We start from the raw sequence: 21,051 nt of genomic DNA on the forward strand, positions 1-21,051 counted from the left end.
TCCTATCTATCTATCTATCTATCTATCTATCTATCTCCTATCTATCTATCTATCTATCTATCTATCTATCTATCTATCATCTATCTATCTCCTATCTATCTATCTATCTATCTATCTATCTATCTATCTATCTATCATCTATCTCCTATCTATCTATCTATCTATCTATCTATCTATCTATCATCTATCTCCTATCTATCTATCTATCTATCTATCTATCTATCTCCTATCTATCTATCTATCTATCTATCTATCTATCTATCTGCTATCTATCTATCTATCTATCTCCTATCTATCTATCTATCTATCTATCTATCTATCTATCTATCTATCTCCTATCTATCTATCTATCTATCTATCTATCTATCTCCTATCTATCTATCTATCTATCTCCTATCTATCTATCTATCTATCTATCTATCTATCTATCTCCTATCTATCTATCTATCTATCTATCTATCTATCTATCTATCTCCTATCTATCTATCTATCTATCTATCTATCTATCTATCTCCTATCTATCTATCTATCTATCTATCTATCTATCTATCTATCTCCTATCTATCTATCTATCTATCTATCTCCTATCTATCTATCTATCTATCTATCTCCTATCTATCTATCTATCTATCTATCTATCTATCTCCTATCTATCTATCTATCTATCTATCTATCTATCTATCTATCTATCTATCTATCTATCTCCTATCTATCTATCTATCTTCTATCTATCTATCTATCTATCTATCTATCATCTATCTATCTATCTATCTATCTATCTATCTATCTATCTATCTCCTATCCACCAGCTCTATGGTTTTCCAGCTGGCTGTACTTTGAATCTGATTTTGGAAACAGATGTAGCAGAGCTGAATTTGCAGTTTTTATGCCGTTGCTTACTGGCTGAATGATGACACAGTATTTCCCTGCAGTCCTGTGTACAACCACCGATAACACATAGAACCAAGTGACAACCTCATCTGTACGCTACAGATGGATACAGAAGTGTCTGGGCACAGGGGGGTCGGGACACTTACTATGATAATCCTGCAGGATGGAACTTCAAGTGGATTATATTAATCAAAGGGCAATTTATTCTAGACATTCCTCCCAGATCTTCTATCCCACAGCGACACTTCCCAGAACTGAGCGCCATTGCTGTGTATAACTGGCGCTATACCGTCCTGTATATGTAATGGGAGTCTTCACATTGTAAAGCCCCTCATTTCCTGCTGCACTGATATGGAGGGAAACAGCTGGTCCTAACAAACATCCCTTACTATGTGGTTCTGTCCGAGCAATCACAAGAGTACACCGGAAGTTCTGCTAACTGGACACCTGCTGTAAATGGGCAAATGGAGAGCTAGATTAGGGGTAACGCCAACGAAAACCATATCAATTCAAGTATTATAGGGATTGGCCCCCAATTAGTAAAAACTAAATAATTCACCAAAATACAAAAAAATAACAAATAAAACCCAAAAATAAAAATACAAAAAACACTTAAAAAAATAGCGAACATAAAAAAAAAGACAAAAATGAAAACAAAAACAACAGTTCAAAAATTGAAAAGAAATGAAACGAAAAACCTAAAAATAAAATCACTTCACCCAGAAAATAAAAAAAAATATTAAAAAATAGTAGGAAAAAATTAACCAATAATAATAATTTTCTAAAAAAAATCTAGCAAGTAGACACAAAATCAGAAATTCTAAAAATACATTGTATCAGCAATGAAAATAAGAAAAATTTAGAACTGCCGGGACTCATTAGGACTTATTAGGTAAATCTGTCTCTTTCCTGGCTGTCAGGAGATGTATTTGTGGGTGAGGCTGATGGATGGAGGTCTCGGGGCTGAACCCTCCACATGACAGTATTGACCCACCTGTGCCCTGTAAAATATTCATGGGGGTCACATGATGAAATCCCCAAATGCATGCATATTCCCATTTTATTGGTGGGTGGTCTGGGGCGTGGGGGGATTCACTTACTTTTGACTATGAGCTCCTTCATCACCCTGGTGTAATATAATCAATGTCAGCACCACGGACAGCGCCTGGACTATCACAGATGTAGCAGAGCTGAAGGTGTTATGTTGGAACAGAATTAAAGTAAAGCCGTGTCTGCAGTCGTAGCTCCAATCACATTATCACCATGACTCTGCACTGCTACAGCTGACAAACTCAGCTCTGCTACATCTGTATATCTGTGCATTCACTTACATGTATATACTCTCCCCTGCGCTTTGTATACACATACAGCTGGATAGCGGCTTATTAATGTAACATTAACAATCTGAGCTCTGCTACATCTATCGTAGGCATTATTCTCACATATGCACACACTGATACATTATAGGACCTGGACACCTATATACACAGATGCACACCTGAATACAGACCCCCAAAGTATATATATATATATATATATATATATATATATATATATATATACACACCCAGGTACCCCCCCCCACCCTTAAACACCCCACACTTTAAATACTGATGCAGCTACTATACCAGCTCAGTAATTTTGTATTAACAAGTTCAGTTCTGCTCCATCTACAGTATAATGGCGGTCTATGGACAGCTTCAGGACCATGGACAGCGCCCACATTCATATTGTTTGAGAACCAAAAATCTGTTTAGGCGAAAAGGCTCCAGATGTAGCAGAGCTGAGTTGGTGATTTAACCGTTTCAGTACACCGTGATAACTCACAAGGTTAAGAGTCACCTGCAGATTTATGCACAAAAAGATAGACAACGTATCAGGATACATGACAAACCCAGCTCTGCTCTATCTGATGAAAGCTCTGCCGTTTGCTATTACTATAGGTTCATTATACGAGATGCTGTAGAATCTATAAAGTCAAAATTTTAGAAAAATGTAGTTGAGCTGAGTTTGTTATTACTATATTAGGGGGCACAGCTCATGGTAACGTCACAATTTTCTGTCCCTGGGACTGTAGCGGGTAAAAGCAACAGTGACATGACTAACTCAGCTCTGCTACACCCATATTTATATGGAAACTTCTGCAATATCAGTTTTGGGATAGAAACATCAAAACCTAGTAAATGGTGCTATGGTGGCGCTACACGACCCAGTGAGGCTTAATCTCAGGACATAGATAACACACTCAGCTCTGCTACATCTGTAAATCAGACTACACCATTATGACCTCTTGTGCGAAGCCTCTAATGACACATGATGGTTGTGTTACACAAGGCGCAGCGCTCTGTAGTGTCCATTAGTGCCTTGTTCTATCAGACCCATCATGTGTCATTAACAGCTGCATTCACTTCACACATTATCCAGAGCTAAAATCCCCAGAGGGAAACTTAATGTTCTGAGATGTCTTTTACATTCTTAATTTCCCGCCCCAAGTAAAATGGTTCCTTATGGAATGTTATATATTGGTGGGAAAGTGATACAGAGATGTAGCAGAGCTGAAGATGTCACTAAACACTTCCTAATATGTACAGTGATAAGTAAGTGCAGATCTAGATAATTGTGACAGTATGAAGGGGCAGAAGTATCACCTCAACTATTGTCTCCTATCTATCTATCTATCTATCTATCTATCTATCTATCTATCTATCTCCTATCTATCTATCTATCTATCTATCTATCTATCTATCTCCTATCTATCTATCTATCTATCTATCTCCTATCTATCTATCTATCTATCTATCTATCTATCTCCTATCTATCTATCTATCTATCTATCTATCTATCTATCTATCTCCTATCTATCTATCTATCTCCTATCTATCTATCTATCTATCTATCTCCTATCTATCTATCTATCTATCTATCTATCTATCTCCTATCTATCTATCTATCTATCTATCTATCTCCTATCTATTTATCTATCTATCTATCTATCTATCTATCTATCTATCATCTCCTATCTATCTATCTATCTATCTATCTATCTATCTATCTACTATCTATCTATCTATCTATCTATCTATCTATCTATCTCCTATCTATCTCCTATCTATCTATCTATCTATCTATCTATCTATCTATCTATCAATCTATCTTCTATCTATCTATCTATCTATCTATCTATCTATCTATCTATCTCCTATCTAATCTATCTATCTATCTATCTATCTATCTATCTATCTATCTATCTATCTCATATCTATCTATCTATCTATCTATCTATCTATCTCCTATCTAATCTATCTATCTATCTATCTATCTATCTATCTATCTATCTCCTATCTATCTATCTATCTATCTATCTATCTATCTCATATCTATCTATCTTCTATTTATCTATCTATCTCCTATCTATCTATCTATCTATCTATCTATCTATCTATCTATCTCCTGTCTATCTATCTATCTATCTATCTATCTATCTATCTATCTATCTATCTAATCAATCTATCTATCTATCTATCTATCTATCTATCTATCTCCTATCTATCTATCTATCTATCTATCTCCTATCTATCTATCTATCTATCTATCTATCTATCTATCTATCTAATCAATCTATCTATCTATCTATCTATCTATCTCCTATCTATCTATCTATCTATCCATCTATCTCCTATCTATCTATCTATCTATCTATCTATCTATCTATCTATCTATCTATCTAATCAATCTATCTATCTATCTATCTATCTATCTATCTATCTATCTCCTATCTATCTATCTATCTATCCATCTATCTCCTATCTATCTATCTATCTATCTATCTATCTATCTATCTATCTATCTATCTAATCAATCTATCTATCTATCTATCTATCTATCTATCTCCTATCTATCTATCTATCTATCTATCTAATCAATCTATCTATCTATCTATCTATCTATCTATCTATCTATCTCCTATCTATCTATCTATCTATCTATCTATCTATCTATCTATCCATCTATCTCCTATCTATCTATCTATCTATCTATCTATCTATCTATCTATCTATCTAATCTATCTATCTATCTATCTATATATCTATCTATCTATCTATCTCCTATCTATCTATCTATCTATCTATCTATCTATCTATCTCCTATCTATCTATCTATCTATCTATCTATCTATCTATCTATCTCCTATCTATCTATCTATCTATCTATCTATCTATCATCTATCTATCTATCTATCTATCTATCTATCTATCTACAGTGAATCTTTAGAGAATACTCTTTCTTAGACCCGTTACTACCCTGTTGTCTCAGACTCCCTCAGTGTCGCCATCTCCTGGTATGTCACTGTGACGCTCTGAGGGTGGACTTCCCCTTTAAGCAGTCAGTATGTGAGTTTGTAATGTTCGTGAATTCATTCATTACACCAAACGATTCTCGCTCATTATAATAAGTTATTTGTCCGTAAAGTGCACAATTCCTCGTACGTATGCTTGCGGAGATTCGCTTGATGCTTTTAGTCATCTGGATGAATACAATGTTGCTGATGTGTAAAGTTAAATACATTTTAGGTATTGGCGGTGGGGGAGGGGTGGAGAATCGGGGGTTGATGTATACAGCACATTATAGCAGGAAAGCCGCAGGCGGAATCTAGAACTTATGACTCCGACTTCATCTCCATAATTACATCAAATATCTCAGATCTTTATGAAGATGTTCTTTATAAGATTATATATGGGGAATTGAGTTCTGCTCTTGGTACATAGAGAACTTGTATAAGGCTGTAGTTGATGGTGTATCAATTCACTGAACTCTCCTCCACAGGGTTGTATCTGCTGGTGTATATAGTTCCTGTACTCTCCTCTGCAGGGTTGTATCTGCTGGTGTATATAGTTCCTGTACTCTCCTCTGCAGGGTTGTATCTGCTGGTGTATACAGTCACTGTACTCTCCTCCGCAGGGTTGTATCTGCTGGTGTATACAGTCACTGTACTCTCCTCCACGGGGTTGTATCTGCTGGTGTATACAGTCACTGTACTCTCCTCCGCAGGGTTGTAGCTGTTGGTGTATACAGTCACTGTACTCTCCTCCGCAGGGTTGTATCTGCTGGTGTATATAGTCCCTGTACTCTCCTCTGCAGGGTTGTATCTGCTGGTGTATACAGTCACTGTACTCTCCTCCACGGGGTTGTATCTGCTGGTGTATACAGTCACTGTACTCTCCTCCGCAGGGTTGTAGCTGTTGGTGTATACAGTCACTGTACTCTCCTCCGCAGGGTTGTATCTGCTGGTGTATATAGTCCCTGTACTCTCCTCTGCAGGGTTGTATCTGCTGGTGTATACAGTCACTGTACTCTCCTCTGCAGGGTTGTATCTGCTGGTGTATACAGTCACTGTACTCTCCTCTGCAGGGTTGTATCTGCTGGTGTATACAGTCACTGTACTCTCCTCCGCAGGGTTGTAGCTGCTGGTGTATACAGTCACTGTACTCTCCTCTGCAGGGTTGTATCTGCTGGTGTATATAGTCCCTGTACTCTCCTCCACAGGGATGTAGCTGCTGGTGTATACAGTCACTGTACTCTCCTCTGCAGGGTTGTATCTGCTGGTGTATACAGTCACTGTACTCTCCTCCGCAGGGTTGTATCTGCTGGTGTATACAGTCATTGTACTCTCCTCCGCAGGGTTGTAGCTGTTGGTGTATACAGTCACTGTACTCTCCTCCACAGGGTTGTACTTGTTGGTGTATACAGTCCCTGTACTCTCCTCCGCAGGGGTGTAGCTGCTGATGTATACAGACACTGTACTCTCGTCCACAGGGTTGAAGTTGTTGGTGTATACAATCACTGTACTCTCATCGCAGGGTTGTAGCTGCTGGTGTATACAGTCACTGTACTCTCCTCTGTAGGGATGTAGCTGCTGGTGTATACGGTCATGGCCAAAAGTTTTGAGAATGATACAAATATTAATTTTTACAAAGTCTACTGCTTCAGTTTTCCTAATGGCAATTTGCATATACTCCAGAATGTTATAAAGAGTGATCAGCTTAACAGCAATTACTTGCAAAGTCAATATTTGCCTAGAAAATGAACTTTATCCCCCAAAACACATTTCAACATCATTGCAGCCCTGCCTTAAAAGGACCAGCTAACATTGTTTCAGTGATTTCTCCAGTAACACAGGTGTGGGTGTTGATGAGGACAGGGCTGGAGATCAATCTGTAATGATTAAGTAAGAATGACACCACTGGACACTTTAAAAGGAGGCTGGTGCTTGGCATCATTGTTTCTCTTCTGTTTTCCATGGTTATCTCTAAAGAAACGCGTGCAGTCATCATTGCACTGCAAAAAAATGGCCTAACAGGGAAGAGTATCGCAGCTAGAAAGATTGCACCCCCGTCAACAATCTATCACATCATCAAGAACTTCAAGGAGAGAGGTTCCATTGTTGGCAAAAAGGCTCCAGGGCGCCTAAGAAAGACCAGCAAGCGCCAGGACCGTCTCTTAAAAGTGTTTCAGCTGCGGGATCGGGCTACCAGCAGTGCAGAGCTTGCTCAGGAATGGCAGCAGGCAGGTGTGAGTGCATCTGCATGCACTGTGAGGCGGAGACTCTTGGAGCAAGGCCTGGTCTCAAGGAGGGCAGCAAAGAAGCCACTTCTCTCCAGAAAAAACATCAGGGACAGACTGATATTCTGCAAAAGGTACAGGGAGTGGACTGCTGAGGACTGGGGTAAAGTCATCTTCTCTGATGAATCCCCTTTTTGATTGTTTGGGACATCTGGAAAACAGCTTATTCGGAGAAGAGGAGGTGAGCGCTACCACCAGTCTTGTCTCATGCCAACTGTAAAGCATCCTGAAACCATTCATGTGTGGGGTTGCTTCTCAGCCAAGGGAATCGGCTCTCTCACAGTCTTGCCTAAAAACACAGCCATGAATAAAGAATGGGACCAGAATGTCCTCCAAGATCAACTTCTCCCAACCGTCCAAGAGCAGTTTGACGACCAACAATGCCTTTTCCAGCATGATGGAGCACCTTGCCATAAAGCAAAGGTGAGAACTAAATGGCTCAGGGAACAAAACACAGAGATTTTGGGTCCATGGCCTGGAAACTCCCCAGATCTTAATCCCATTGAGAACTTGTGGTCAATCATCAAGAGACGAGTGGACAAACAAAAACCTACAAATTCTGACAAAATGCAAGCATTGATTGTGCAAGAATGGACGGCTATCAGTCAGGATTTGGTCCAGAAGTTGATTGAGAGCATGCCAGGGAGAATTGCAGAGGTCCTGAAGAAGAACAAGGGTCAACACTGCAAATATTGCAACGCTGCATTAACTCATTCTAACTGTCACTATAAGCTTTTATTACTCAGAATATGATTGCAATTCTATTTCTGTATGTGATAAAAACATCTGACAAACACACAGAAACCAGAGAGCAGCAGATCATGTGAAAATAGAAGATTTGTGTCATTCTCAAAACTTTTGGCCATGACTATACAGTCACTGTACTCTCCTCTACATGGATGTAGCTGCTGGTGTATATAGTCACTGTACTCTCCTCCACAGGGATGTAGCTGCTGGTGTATACAGTCACTGTACTCTCCTCTGCAGGGTTGTAGCTGCTGGTGTATACAGTCACTGTACTCTCCTCTGTAGGGATGTAGCCGCTGGTGTATACAGTCACTGTACTCTCTTCTGTAGGGATGTAGCCGCTGGTGTCTACAGTCACTGTACTCTCCTCTGTAGGGATGTAGCCGCTGGTGTATACAGTCACTGTACTCTCCTCTGTAGGGATGTAGCCGCTGGTGTATACAGTCACTGTACTCTCTTCTGTAGGGATATAGCTGCTGGTGTATACAGTCACTGTACTCTCCTCCACAGGGTTGTAGGTGTTGGTGTATACAGTCACTGTACTCTCTTCTACAGGGATGTAGCTGCTGGTGTATACAGTCACTGTACTCTCCTCTGTAAGGTTATATCTGCTGGTGTATACAGTCACTGTACTCTCCTCCACAGGGTTGTATCTGCTGGTGTATACAATCACTGTACTCTCCTCCGTAAGGTTGTATATGCTGGTGTATACAATCACTGTACTCTCTTCTGCAGGGATGTATCTGCTGGTGTATACAGTCACTGTACTCTCTTCCACAGGTTTGTATCCGCTGGTGTTTACAGTCACTGTACTCTCCTCTGTAAGGTTGTATATGCTGGTGTATACAGTCACTGTACTCTCCTTTGTAGGGTTGTATCTGCTGGTGTATACAGTCACTGTACTCTCCTCCACAGGGTTGTAGGTGTTGGTGTATACAGTCACTGTACTCTCCTCTGCAGGGTTGTAGCTGCTGGTGTATACAGTCACTGTACTCTCCTCTGCAGGGTTGTATCTGCTGGTGTATACAGTCATTGTACTCTCCTCTGTAAGGTTGTAGCTGCTGGTGTATACAGTCACTGTACTCTCCTCTGTAAGGTTGTATCTGCTGGTGTATACAGTCACTGTACTCTCCTCTGCAGGGTTGTGTCTGCTGGTGTATACAGTCACTGTACTCTCCTCCACAGGGTTGTATCTGCTGGTGTATACAGTCACTGTACTCTCCTCCACAGGGTTGTATCTGCTGGTGTATATAGTCCCTGTACTCTCCTCTGCAGGGTTGTATCTGCTGGTGTATACAGTCACTGTACTCTCCTCTGTAGGGATGTAGCTGCTGGTGTATACAGTCACTGTACTCTCCTCCACTGGGTTGTATCTGCTGGTGTATACAGTCACTGTACTCTCCTCCACTGGGTTGTATCTGCTGGTGTATACAGTCCCTGTACTCTCCTCTGTAGTGTTGTATCTGCTGGTGTATACAGTCACTGTACTCTCCTCTGTAGTGTTGTATCTGCTGGTGTATACAGTCACTGTACTCTCCTCTGTAGGGTTGTAGCCGCTGGTGTATACAGTCACTGTACTCTCCTCCACAGGATTGTATCTGCTGGTGTATACAGTCACTGTACTCTCCTCTGTAGGGATGTAGCTGCTGGTGTATACAGTCACTGTACTCTCCTCTGCAGGGTTGTAGCCGCTGGTGTATACAGTCACTGTACTCTCCTCCACAGGATTGTATCTGCTGGTGTATACAGTCACTGTACTCTCCTCTGTAGTGTTGTATCTGCTGGTGTATACAGTCACTGTACTCTCCTCCACAGGGTTGTATCTGCTGGTGTATACAGTCACTGTACTCTCCTCCATAGGGTTGTATCTGCTGGTGTATACAGTCACTGTACTCTCCTCCATAGGGTTGTAGCTGCTGGTGTATACAGTCACTGTACTCTCCTCTGCAGGGTTGTAGCTGCTGGTGTATACAGTCACTGTACTCTCCTCTGCAGGGTTGTAGCCGCTGGTGTATACAGCCACTGTACTCTCCTCTGTAGGGTTGTAGCTGCTGGTGTAGACAGTCACTTTACTCTCCTCCACAGGGTTGTATCTGCTGGTGTATACAGTCACTGTACTCTCCTCCATATCGTTGTAGCTGCTGGTGTATACAGTCACTGTACTCTCCTCTGTAGGGATGTAGCTGCTGGTGTATACAGTCACTGTACTCTCCTCCACTGGGTTGTATCTGCTGGTGTATACAGTCACTGTACTCTCCTCTGTAGGGATGTAGCTGCTGGTGTATACAGTCACTGTACTCTCCTCCACAGGGTTGTATCTGCTGGTGTATACAGTCACTGTACTCTCCTCCATAGGGTTGTAGCTGCTGGTGTATACAGTCACTGTACTCTCCTCTGTAGGGATGTAGCTGCTGGTGTATACAGTCACTGTACTCTCCTCCACTGGGTTGTATCTGCTGGTGTATACAGTCACTGTACTCTCCTCTGTAGTGTTGTATCTGCTGGTGTATACAGTCACTGTACTCTCCTCCACTGGGTTGTATCTGCTGGTGTATACAGTCACTGTACTCTCCTCTGTAGTGTTGTATCTGCTGGTGTATACAGTCACTGTACTCTCCTCCACTGGGTTGTATCTGCTGGTGTATACAGTCACTGTACTCTCCTCTGTAGTGTTGTATCTGCTGGTGTATACAGTCACTGTACTCTCCTCCACTGGGTTGTATCTGCTGGTGTATACAGTCACTGTACTCTCCTCTGTAGGGATGTAGCTGCTGGTGTATACAGTCACTGTACTCTCCTCCACTGGGTTGTATCTGCTGGTGTATACAGTCACTGTACTCTCCTCTGTAGTGATGTATCTGCTGGTGTATACAGTCACTGTACTCTCCTCCATAGGGTTGTAGCTGCTGGTGTATACAGTCACTGTACTCTCCTCTGTAGGGATGTAGCTGCTGGTGTATACAGTCACTGTACTCTCCTCTGTAGGGATGTAGCTGCTGGTGTATACAGTCACTGTACTCTCCTCTGTAGGGATGTAGCTGCTGGTGTATACAGTCACTGTACTCTCCTCTGTAGGGATGTAGCTGCTGGTGTATACAGTCACTGTACTCTCCTCTGTAGGGATGTAGCTGCTGGTGTATACAGTCACTGTACTCTCCTCTGTAGGGATGTAGCTGCTGGTGTATACAGTCACTGTACTCTCCTCCACTGGGTTGTATCTGCTGGTGTATACAGTCACTGTACTCTCCTCTGTAGTGTTGTATCTGCTGGTGTATACAGTCACTTTCCTTTCCTCTGCACTCTGCAGGGATGTAGCTGCTGGTGTATACAATCACTGTACTCTCCTCTGTAGGGTTGTAGTTGTCGGTACATATAGGTACTTTGCTCTCCTCTATAGGGTTGTAGTTGTTGGTACATATAGGTACTTTGCTCTCCTCTATAGGGTTGTAGTTGTTGGTACATATAGGTACTTTGCTCTCCTCTATAGGGTTGTAGTTGTTGGTACATATAGTTACATTGCTCTCCTCTGCAGGGTTGTAGTTGTCGGTACATATAGGTACTTAGCTCTCCTGTACAAGGTTGTAGTTGCCGGTACATATAGGTACTTAGCTCTCTTACATTTGCTGTCTAGTTTGTAGCCTTGTACAATGTTGCTGCAGCCATAATGACTTCACAGTGTATGATCTTATAAAAGCAGAAGTCATAGAATTATCTCCAGTGGTTTTCTGGTAAGTTGTTGTAAAACTACAACTCCCAGCATGCCTTTCAGTAGGAGATTTTGCTTGCCATTTGTCACTACCTGGTATTTTCCACCAGGCTCGCCACAAAACTGGGCCAAGTTGTAGCTGAAGTATACTTGAGTCCCTGGCTAGTGTGAATTTTAGAACCTCCTGGTAATTCTGGTGCATGTCACGCCAGCGGAGGAATGGATTAATGTCCCACGAGAATGACAGGGTGTAATATTAATAGATGATATCCGCGTGCCTTCTGTGTTACATTCATGTCAGTGTGTGTGTAGGGGGTGGGGGGTATACATGCTGTTCCTGCACACCTACACTAATAAATGGGCACCACTGTACTCATAAAATAGTCTCACAGTAACCATACAGAATTGTTTATATATCAGACATACTATATACATACCATTACACTAACCATATAGCATTCATTATATATCAGACATACTGTATACATACCATTACACTAACCACACAGTACAAATATAGTACATAGAGCACCCGTACAACACCCACACAGCACCGATACAGCTCCAAAATAGTACAGCACACGTACAGCAACCACATATTGCCACAGGAGGCGCTGTCATCGTAGAATGCCAGCAGTGGCCTCTCTCTATATTTAGTGTTTCTCAACCTTTTCAAGTCAAATACAAAAAGTTCCAACCAAGTAACCCCCAAAGAAGTCATGTTAAACAATGAGACTCCTTGTGAAGGTACCTGGGGCAGACACGCACTGTTACACTGTGGTACATGTAAATTTTAGGACAAGTTTACCCTCAACCTGCCAATGTTGTGTCCATTTGGGGTGGGTGATAGGAACGGGGAGCAGCAGTGTCTATTTTTCTTTTTAGTTGGAGCACATCATACCCCCGGCACCTGCAGGTCGTACCCCCGGGGATACATGTACCAGAGGTTGAGAACCAGTGCTCTAGCTTGTCTTCAAGGATTGTACCTTCTGTCCTTCTATAGGCCGGAGAGCTGCCGTTGTTTCATCATTAGAATAGGAGACCTTTAAATTCTCAAAGCCTCTTGACCCCATGCCATCTCTTCTTCCATAAATATGGTTTTAGCTGCAATACCAGACGCAGCCAATGCACGAGAGTGGCGCTGTTTTCAGAAGCCGTTCCTGTCATCCTTTCTTAAGTCTACGTGTCGTCTTTGATTTATACAATGTAGCAGTTACAAGACGGGCATTGGCAACTGGCCCGTGGGATTTCAATGACAATTCTAGGCACGCTTCACGGAGTCTGCTAGGGGACCTCAGCTCCGGCTACGAGCGAGCGAGCGGCCAGACCACTTTTTTCTAATTACTTTAAATAATCAATGCGGATCCATCCCGTCTCTCCCTGGTAAATGGCGGGGCCGGGTGATGTATAATGTGGAGGATGAGATCCAAGCCCTGCCCATGTCACAAAGTCACCTTGGAGCGCAGCAATTATCCTAAAAGAGTCTTATCCATAACTCAGGAAGCGCGCAAGACGTGACGGATGACATAATATTGATACTTGGCAGACAGAAGGCAATCAATACAAGGCATTGGCAACCAAAAAAATCCCAATAAATAACCTTTTATATTCCATTTACAATTAAGTGAATATTTTTCCTCCCAAACACATTTTGGCCGTTCACCGGAATTTGCATATCCTTATAATCTATCCAGCGATCGCTTTCCTGTCTGAGACCTGTCCAAGGTGCCTTATACTGTAGAAGAAAATCCCAAAATAAACTTGTACAGAAGAGAGAAATTGTGTGAAATAGAAAATATATGGAGTTATTTTTTTTGGTTTATTATATTTTATTGATTTTTAGAAAATTTTGAATCTTTTTATTTATTTATTTTTTAAAATTTTTATAGCACTTTAATATAGGCTTAATATTTTTATATATTTTACTAATTTTATGACATATGGTTTTAGTCATTTTACACCTGCTTTACTTTTATTACAAATAATTTTTAAAATTCGTTTTAATAATTTTTTAAATTATTATTTTTTTTATTATTGCTATTAATTTGCTACTTGTATTTTTTAATTTTTTATACAAATCTTTTTATTTCATTTATTATTTTCTTATTTTTATAGTATTTTAATTTATGATTCATATTTTTATATATTTTACAAATTTTATTACATATATTTTAGTAATATTTTGCCTGCTTTACTTTTATTTCAAATAATTTTTGAAATAAATTTTTAAAATTATTTTGCTACTTGTAATTTTTTTTAATTTTTATAGAAATAATTTTATTTATTATTTTCTTATTTTTATAGTACTTTCATTTATGATTCATATTTTTATATTTGACTCATTTTATTACATATATTTATACATATTATTTTATACATATATATTTTAGTAATATTTCACCTGCTTTACTTTTATTACAAATAATTTTTGAAATAAATTTTTTTAAAATTATTTTAATTTTTTATTATTGCTATTAATTTGCTATTAGTAATTTTATTTATTTCTATACAAATATTATTTCTAATTGATTATTATTATTACATTGTTACAATTCTTATTACTTTTCTATATTGTTTTATTTTTTCCATATTATTATTAAAAAAAATTTAAAAAAATTTGGTCAATAGAACCAATTGGATTTTTTTTTTTTACTATTTTTTTTTCCCACTACTGGCAAATTATGGACACAAATAATAGGTCTTATGACCCAAACTAATATCGTGTCTATCCATGATGATTTTACTTTGAGTCGCCAAGTCAACCAAATCTGTTGTCGGACATGTTGAATTCCAATGCCCGATCCTCTTCTTCTCAAGGGGGAAGCACCTAACTCCCTTTTTTCCCATTGAGAATACACGCACACTCGTCGTCCTAAGCATGCCTGTGTATGGGATGATGGAAAGAATAGCTGTTGGCTACATGAACATTGTATAGGCCACTTGGCATGTCCGGCCTTGATGAATCGGACCCATACCTGCTTTGGATCCATGAGATTGGCATGTGATAATATCACGACCCTCCCGCCGTCCGCCTGACTGGCTTTACGCCGTGTTCACGGGATTGTAGTCTTGAAGTGAAGATTTCCCTCCAGGACTCATTTCTATTCTGGACTTAATTTGACTTAATGAATCCTGCGCCGAGGGAGCGGAGATCTGTGCGCGCCTTCTTCCAGGAAAGAGCCGGGGTCAGTAATTAGCGGGAAACGTCCGAATGAGCAAATTTGTGGAATTTAGAAGGATTCCGAATCTTTCACGGCTTCTATCACATGAATTAAAGATGGTTTAACGTGCGATGGACCACTGGTTACAAGAAAGCTCGGAGGATACGGAAGGCCTCGCTTCGATGGGCCTCGTCTTACCATCCACTTTGTATTAAGCCGATTAAATATTGAAAAACTTGATGTTTCCCATTAAGTGGCCCACTAGGGGGCGCTCTTCACACTCGGGCTGTGGAAATTCATATGTTTTTAGGGGTCTGTTGGGAAAGCTTCGAAGAGAAATCCAATCGCTAGAGAAGCAAAGTACTAAAGGGAGTCCTTATAATGACCCACATGGAAGGATTCCTCCCGCCCGCCCGGGGATTGTACAATAAAAATCACCTCTGCTATTAAAAAAGTCAAAAGTTTAATGACAAGCCCCGGATGAGTGTTTGGCACTAAAGTCATGAAAAGTAGGACACAAACAACTTAGTGCTGGCAATCCAAAACTATAGCCTTCGTTCCGTTCTTAAAGGCCAGCGGAACCAATATTTTGGAGGAGGTAAAGTGTCTGTCGACTTTTGAAGTGAATGGGCTGAGCTGCAGTACCACATACAACCTTTGGATAGGAGTGGCGCTGTTTCTTAAACATTTTCTAATTTGATAAATCCTTTGACCATCTTACAAGTCCCATGAAGACGCCCCCATTCTATAGGGCGTATACATGTCATAGTGGGCGGACCTGTCCATGACCTATACATGGAATCCCATTCATTTGTAATTCAAATCTGACTATGACGACTGATAACTGATGAATTGTGAAGCCAAACCAACATTGATCGACTGATCGCTGTAATCTAAAAAAAAGAGGACTTTTCACCAACTCTATTCTGCATTCTTTGGTAGTTGCCCCTCCACTTTTTTGGGGTGATCCTTGATGGTCTACTCTAGTCCAGGACCGCCCACTTGACAATCATGCTGGGGAAACTAACTGTACTGATTGCTCAGGATTGGTGGGGGATAGAGATAAGAATCCAACGGTGTCAGAATCAGTGGAACAGCCCCTATTGACAAGATGCAAAGGCGTATAGTTGGTGGAGGGGGTGTAAGGTTCCCTTTAAAGGTGATCCTTCCATTGCTATCCTGGGCACTGTTCACTTATAGGGTTGAGCCGATCTTGAGATTTCAGGATCGATTTTAAAATCCGATTTTCGATCATTTTCCAGCTGATCCCTATTGTGATCGTGAAATTTGTTTGATCGCCAATCGGGATCCGATCTTTCCCGATCCCGATCGCTCAACCCTATTAATGATATATACATGAATAGGGTCGAGCCGATCTTGAGATAACCTCTGACCTCGATCCCACCGGAAAAGGATCGGAATTCAGATCACAATCGTGAAATGTACTCGATCGCTGATCGGAATCCGATCTTTTCCGATTCCGATCACTCACTTACCTTAGTCTTCCCTGTTTTTGCAATTTTTTAATTCTGCACATTTATGATCCATATGTGATCGGTGACTTCGGCTTCGCTGCAATGTCTATTGGCATCTATGGTTGTCAGAAATCCGTATCATGTCTCGCGTCTGACTACGACATAAACTTGATTGCTGTCTATTCCCCTCCCCCACACTTTGCTCTGCAATTTTTCTTTGCTTTTTTCCAAGTATTTTTTCTTTCTTACTTAATGCCTCATCCGGAGTCTCCTCTGCAGATCTGTATATAATGTATTCACGGCACATCACGCGCTTTATTGTACAGTAAATGTGATTTCAAGGCAATTATGGACACTTTGTGGAAAGGTTACCCTATACTGCAGAAATGTACAAATCCTGGCAATGTGTAAGAGCTCAGCTTCCTGGTAGGACTATTAACTATTTATATGACTTACTGGACTGTGCAAAAGTTTTAGACAAGTGTCTAGAAGAAAATAGAATAGTAAATCCCGTCAATATTTGGTGTGACCTTCCCACTTTGGAGGAGGAGTCTTGGAAGTGATGATAGATATAGCCCTGATCTCATCATCATTCAGTCTGTCTGGGATGACATGAAAAGCCAGACGGATTGGACCAAGCGACATCCACAGAAGATCTGGGCTTAGTTCTCCAAGATGGCGGCGAGAACAACCTCCCTGCCAAAAACTGTCTGCAAGTACCAAGAAGAACTGATGGAAGGCAAAGGGCAAAGGTCACACCGAATATTGATGGGATTTACATTTGTCTTTTCCTTAGGTGCAAGTCCCCTCACCCTGCAGGAAAGTAAAGGGGTTCAAACACAAGTCTAAAATGGGGGTGAGACTCCTCAGAGCCGAGCCCTGTTCACTGGGGCCCTATAAAACTGCATATACCTCTATACATATAATAACTGGTTATTTGGTGCAGAATTGTGTTTTTGAAACTGTGTTTTTTTTGTCATTTTTAGGAGGAATTACCGGTGTTTGAAAATTTTCTACAGAGGATTGCGAGGAAACCAAGACCCGACCAGTTCTATGGGTTAATGGGAAAGAGGAACAACGGTAGGTCAAGTGGGAATCCCATAAATGTTGGGAAAACCTCTTTCAGTTACCCCACCCTCTTCAGTGTTCAGGCTACATTCACAGCGATGGGTTGAGGTTCGAGCCGATCTTGAGATTTTAGGATCGATTTTAAAATCCAATTTCTGATCATTTTCCAGACAATCCCGATCGCGATCGTGAAATTTGCTCGATTACCGATCGGGGTCCGATCTTTCCCGATCCAGATCCGATCTTTCCTGATCCAGATCCGATCTTTCCCGATCCTGATCGCACAACCCTATTTATGATATATACATGAATAGGGTTGAGCCGATCTTGAGATAACCTCTGACCTCGATCCCGCCGGAAAAGATCGGGATCGGAATTCCAATCGCGATTGTGAAATTTATTCGATCGCCGATCAGAATCCGATCTTTTCCGATCCTGATCGCTCAACCCTAGTTACTGGTCAATGAATGGGTAGCCTAAACACTTAATGATGACATCACTGCAGGATTAATGATTGATGATGTCACTGAGTACTGGCCAATGAACAGATAGACCCTTGATGACATCACTGCTTACTAGTCACCCAGCAGGATTAATGATCGATGATGTCACTGAGTACTGGCCAATGAACAGATAGACCCTTGATGACATCACTGCTTACTAGTCACCCAGCAGGATTAATGATCGATGATGTCACTGAGTACTGGCCAATGAACAGATAGACCCTTGATGACATCACTGCTTACTAGTCACCCAGCAGGATTAATGATCGATGATGTCACTGAGTACTGGCCAATGGGCAGGAGAAATATTCATCAATGAAAGATGGCGGTAGTTTTTTTTTTTCCGGATAGCGACTAATGTTTTACAAAATGGCCGCCGAATCGATAAATTCTGTAGATTAAATTACAATAATTTTTAATTTCTTTTTTTTTAGGATACGGCCAGATGTCCCGCAAAAGTAAGTCTATACAAGAATTTCCACCCACGTTCTTGCCATTTACCATCCATCTTGTGTCATTAACCTTTTCCTGTCTGGCGCCATTTTTGCTCTCAGATTCACTTTTTTCTTTTTGTACACGACGTCTCCATCCCCCGATCCGCACTGACAACATGTAATGAAATTACTGAACTGTTATAAGGAACGTATGAGAGGCAGATGTGCAATTATAACAATCTGGCCGCTGTAGGATCCGATCATTACTTATGTCGTGTTCTAATTAGCGCTTAATATGACTAAATCTGTACGCGATCAGGCAGCTTTATTAAAACCGGAGCACAAGGGATGATGTCGTCTTATAGGAAGGCCAAATTGACAGAATAGGATGGGTTGCTAGGGAGGAGCGGAACAGCGGCCATAACAACCAGACGGAATCTAGTGCAGGTTAGGAAAGTAGATACTTTTTTTTTCAACTTGAAACTTTATTTGTTTGTAAAAAACAATACAAACATGGATGGACAAGAAAAACGATAGACTACATAAGGCTACAGTCATATGGCAGTGAGAACGGGCTGTCCATTTTTTTTTTTAACAGCACACGGCAGCAATAATGTCATTGAATGGGGCCATTTCCACTGATCCGTTAACACGGCGCCCTCTAGGTTCAATGGATATTTTTCCCGCCTGTTGTGCACCACGGTTGTGCACATCTAGCCTAAGGCGTACTCATCAAAAAAGCTGGGCCCCATTTGGGGTGTGCCATGCCCCCTTTTATTACCCGTCACAATATGCGCTGCTCATAACCAGTGTGACGGGACTGGAGATCTACCAACTTTTTGTAGGCCACCTCTTTCGCGGAAACCTCCCGGGTGTTTGGGGAAATTTTGCAGGTATGACCCCCCAGGAGCACCCCAGGCTAAACCAACATGCTGTGCTATATTGTACCTTGTACAGGGCCCGAGAGGGACTTGGTATTCCACCCTGGACCTCATTTATTAAAATGGCCAAAAATAAAAATTAGGATTGTTCCGTCCTCCAATTGTTTCCATGGATCTGTCATAATCTGGGGTTCGCTTGCAGCACCACTACTGGTGAAATATAGTATAGCAAGATGGCTGGTCAACTGAATTGTCTGGCCATTCAACGCAACAACATGTTAGGTCCTCCACTTTTTTAGTTATGGTCCTCATTAATTTGTTGATGGGGGATCTTGTAATTTAGGAACCCAAGAGGATATTAGAAGCTATACCAAACAATGGGGTACAATGGGCATCAAAGCCAGAGATTCTGTTACATGATTTCGATAAATGAGGCCCACGTATCAGCCCTACTGGGCAATGAGGTCTACACTACAAAACACAGACATTTTTTGGGAACCCGATACTTAAGTTGGCCCATCAGGGAGGCTATGCCCCCTTTAATAAAATCTTAACCAGTATTTACTATGAAATATTTGCTTTCATATTTTTCTTCCACATATAGGATTTGGTCAAATATCTCGAAAACGTAAGTTTAGAAGACACTAGATATCAAATCAGATATTGGTGATTTTTTTTATGATTCTTTCCATAATCATGTGATTGCCCAAAATCAAAATAATTTTAAAAATTTCCATTTGATTTCATAGTCAAATTTACATGATATAGTCTGGTTTTATCGTCACTTATTACCAAAAATACTCACATTTGTAGAAATCATAATAGAATTATCTCAGAATCTAGATAAACCCTTATCTATACATGAAGACCAGGCAGTGATCAGCTGATTATCATCTGGAACCTCATGTGATCGACTGATTGCTAGGAAGATCGATCTGTCACTGGCAGCACATCTCTTCTGCAGTGGCCACTACAGGAGAAATTCGGTATTACACTTTGAAACAAATGGGTGCTCATATAATAGTCACACTGAGTCCTCCAGAATAGGAGACGCTTATTGCTGAGGCTAACTGATCCCGAGCAGGAGATCTTTCTATAATGTCCCTGTCATCTAATGGGACCGGAGTTGCCCTTTAACTCTTTATATCCAGCTGAATGTTGTTATAGGCGGTGCATGATTCTACATATCTGATTGCAGGAGGCAGCAATTCCATAAAATGCTACAATGTGACCCAAATTCATCATCAAGCTTCTTGTAGCATGATATGTTTGGTATATTGGATGTGTCGTCCATCGTGTGCTCCATTCATTGTGACGTTTGCCTGAACTAGCTTAAAGGGATTTTCCTGGACTATAATAACAATGAGTCAGTTGAGGTCAGGCACAGCGCCATACATTTAGATGTGGTTGTTCCTGGTATTGCAGCTGATAGAAGCTCAGCCCCACAGCAGGACTACCACAGCCCCTTCACATTGGATGATGTAGCCTAGACTGGTAATTGGTTTAACCCCTTAGATATTGCGTCCTGTAACTTATTCCCTTGGTTTTCATATATTCTATAGTG

General features: G+C 40.8%; 1 protein-coding gene across 3 annotated transcripts in view; it reads left to right on the top strand.

Moving 5' to 3' along the window:
• The window catches only part of LOC142201004 (tachykinin-like peptide), a 32,673-nt gene that overhangs the window by 5,545 nt on the left and 6,077 nt on the right, over positions 1–21,051 (top strand). For all 3 annotated transcript variants that reach the window (XM_075271802.1, XM_075271804.1, XM_075271803.1), the window contains exons 3-4: positions 17,588–17,681; positions 18,607–18,630. In XM_075271802.1, the coding sequence (XP_075127903.1) occupies positions 17,588–17,681; positions 18,607–18,630 (118 nt within the window). The remainder of the gene's footprint in view (positions 1–17,587; positions 17,682–18,606; positions 18,631–21,051) is intronic.

This window comes from Leptodactylus fuscus, chromosome 4, assembly GCF_031893055.1.
Source record: "Leptodactylus fuscus isolate aLepFus1 chromosome 4, aLepFus1.hap2, whole genome shotgun sequence".
NCBI classification, from domain to species: domain Eukaryota; kingdom Metazoa; phylum Chordata; class Amphibia; order Anura; family Leptodactylidae; genus Leptodactylus; species Leptodactylus fuscus.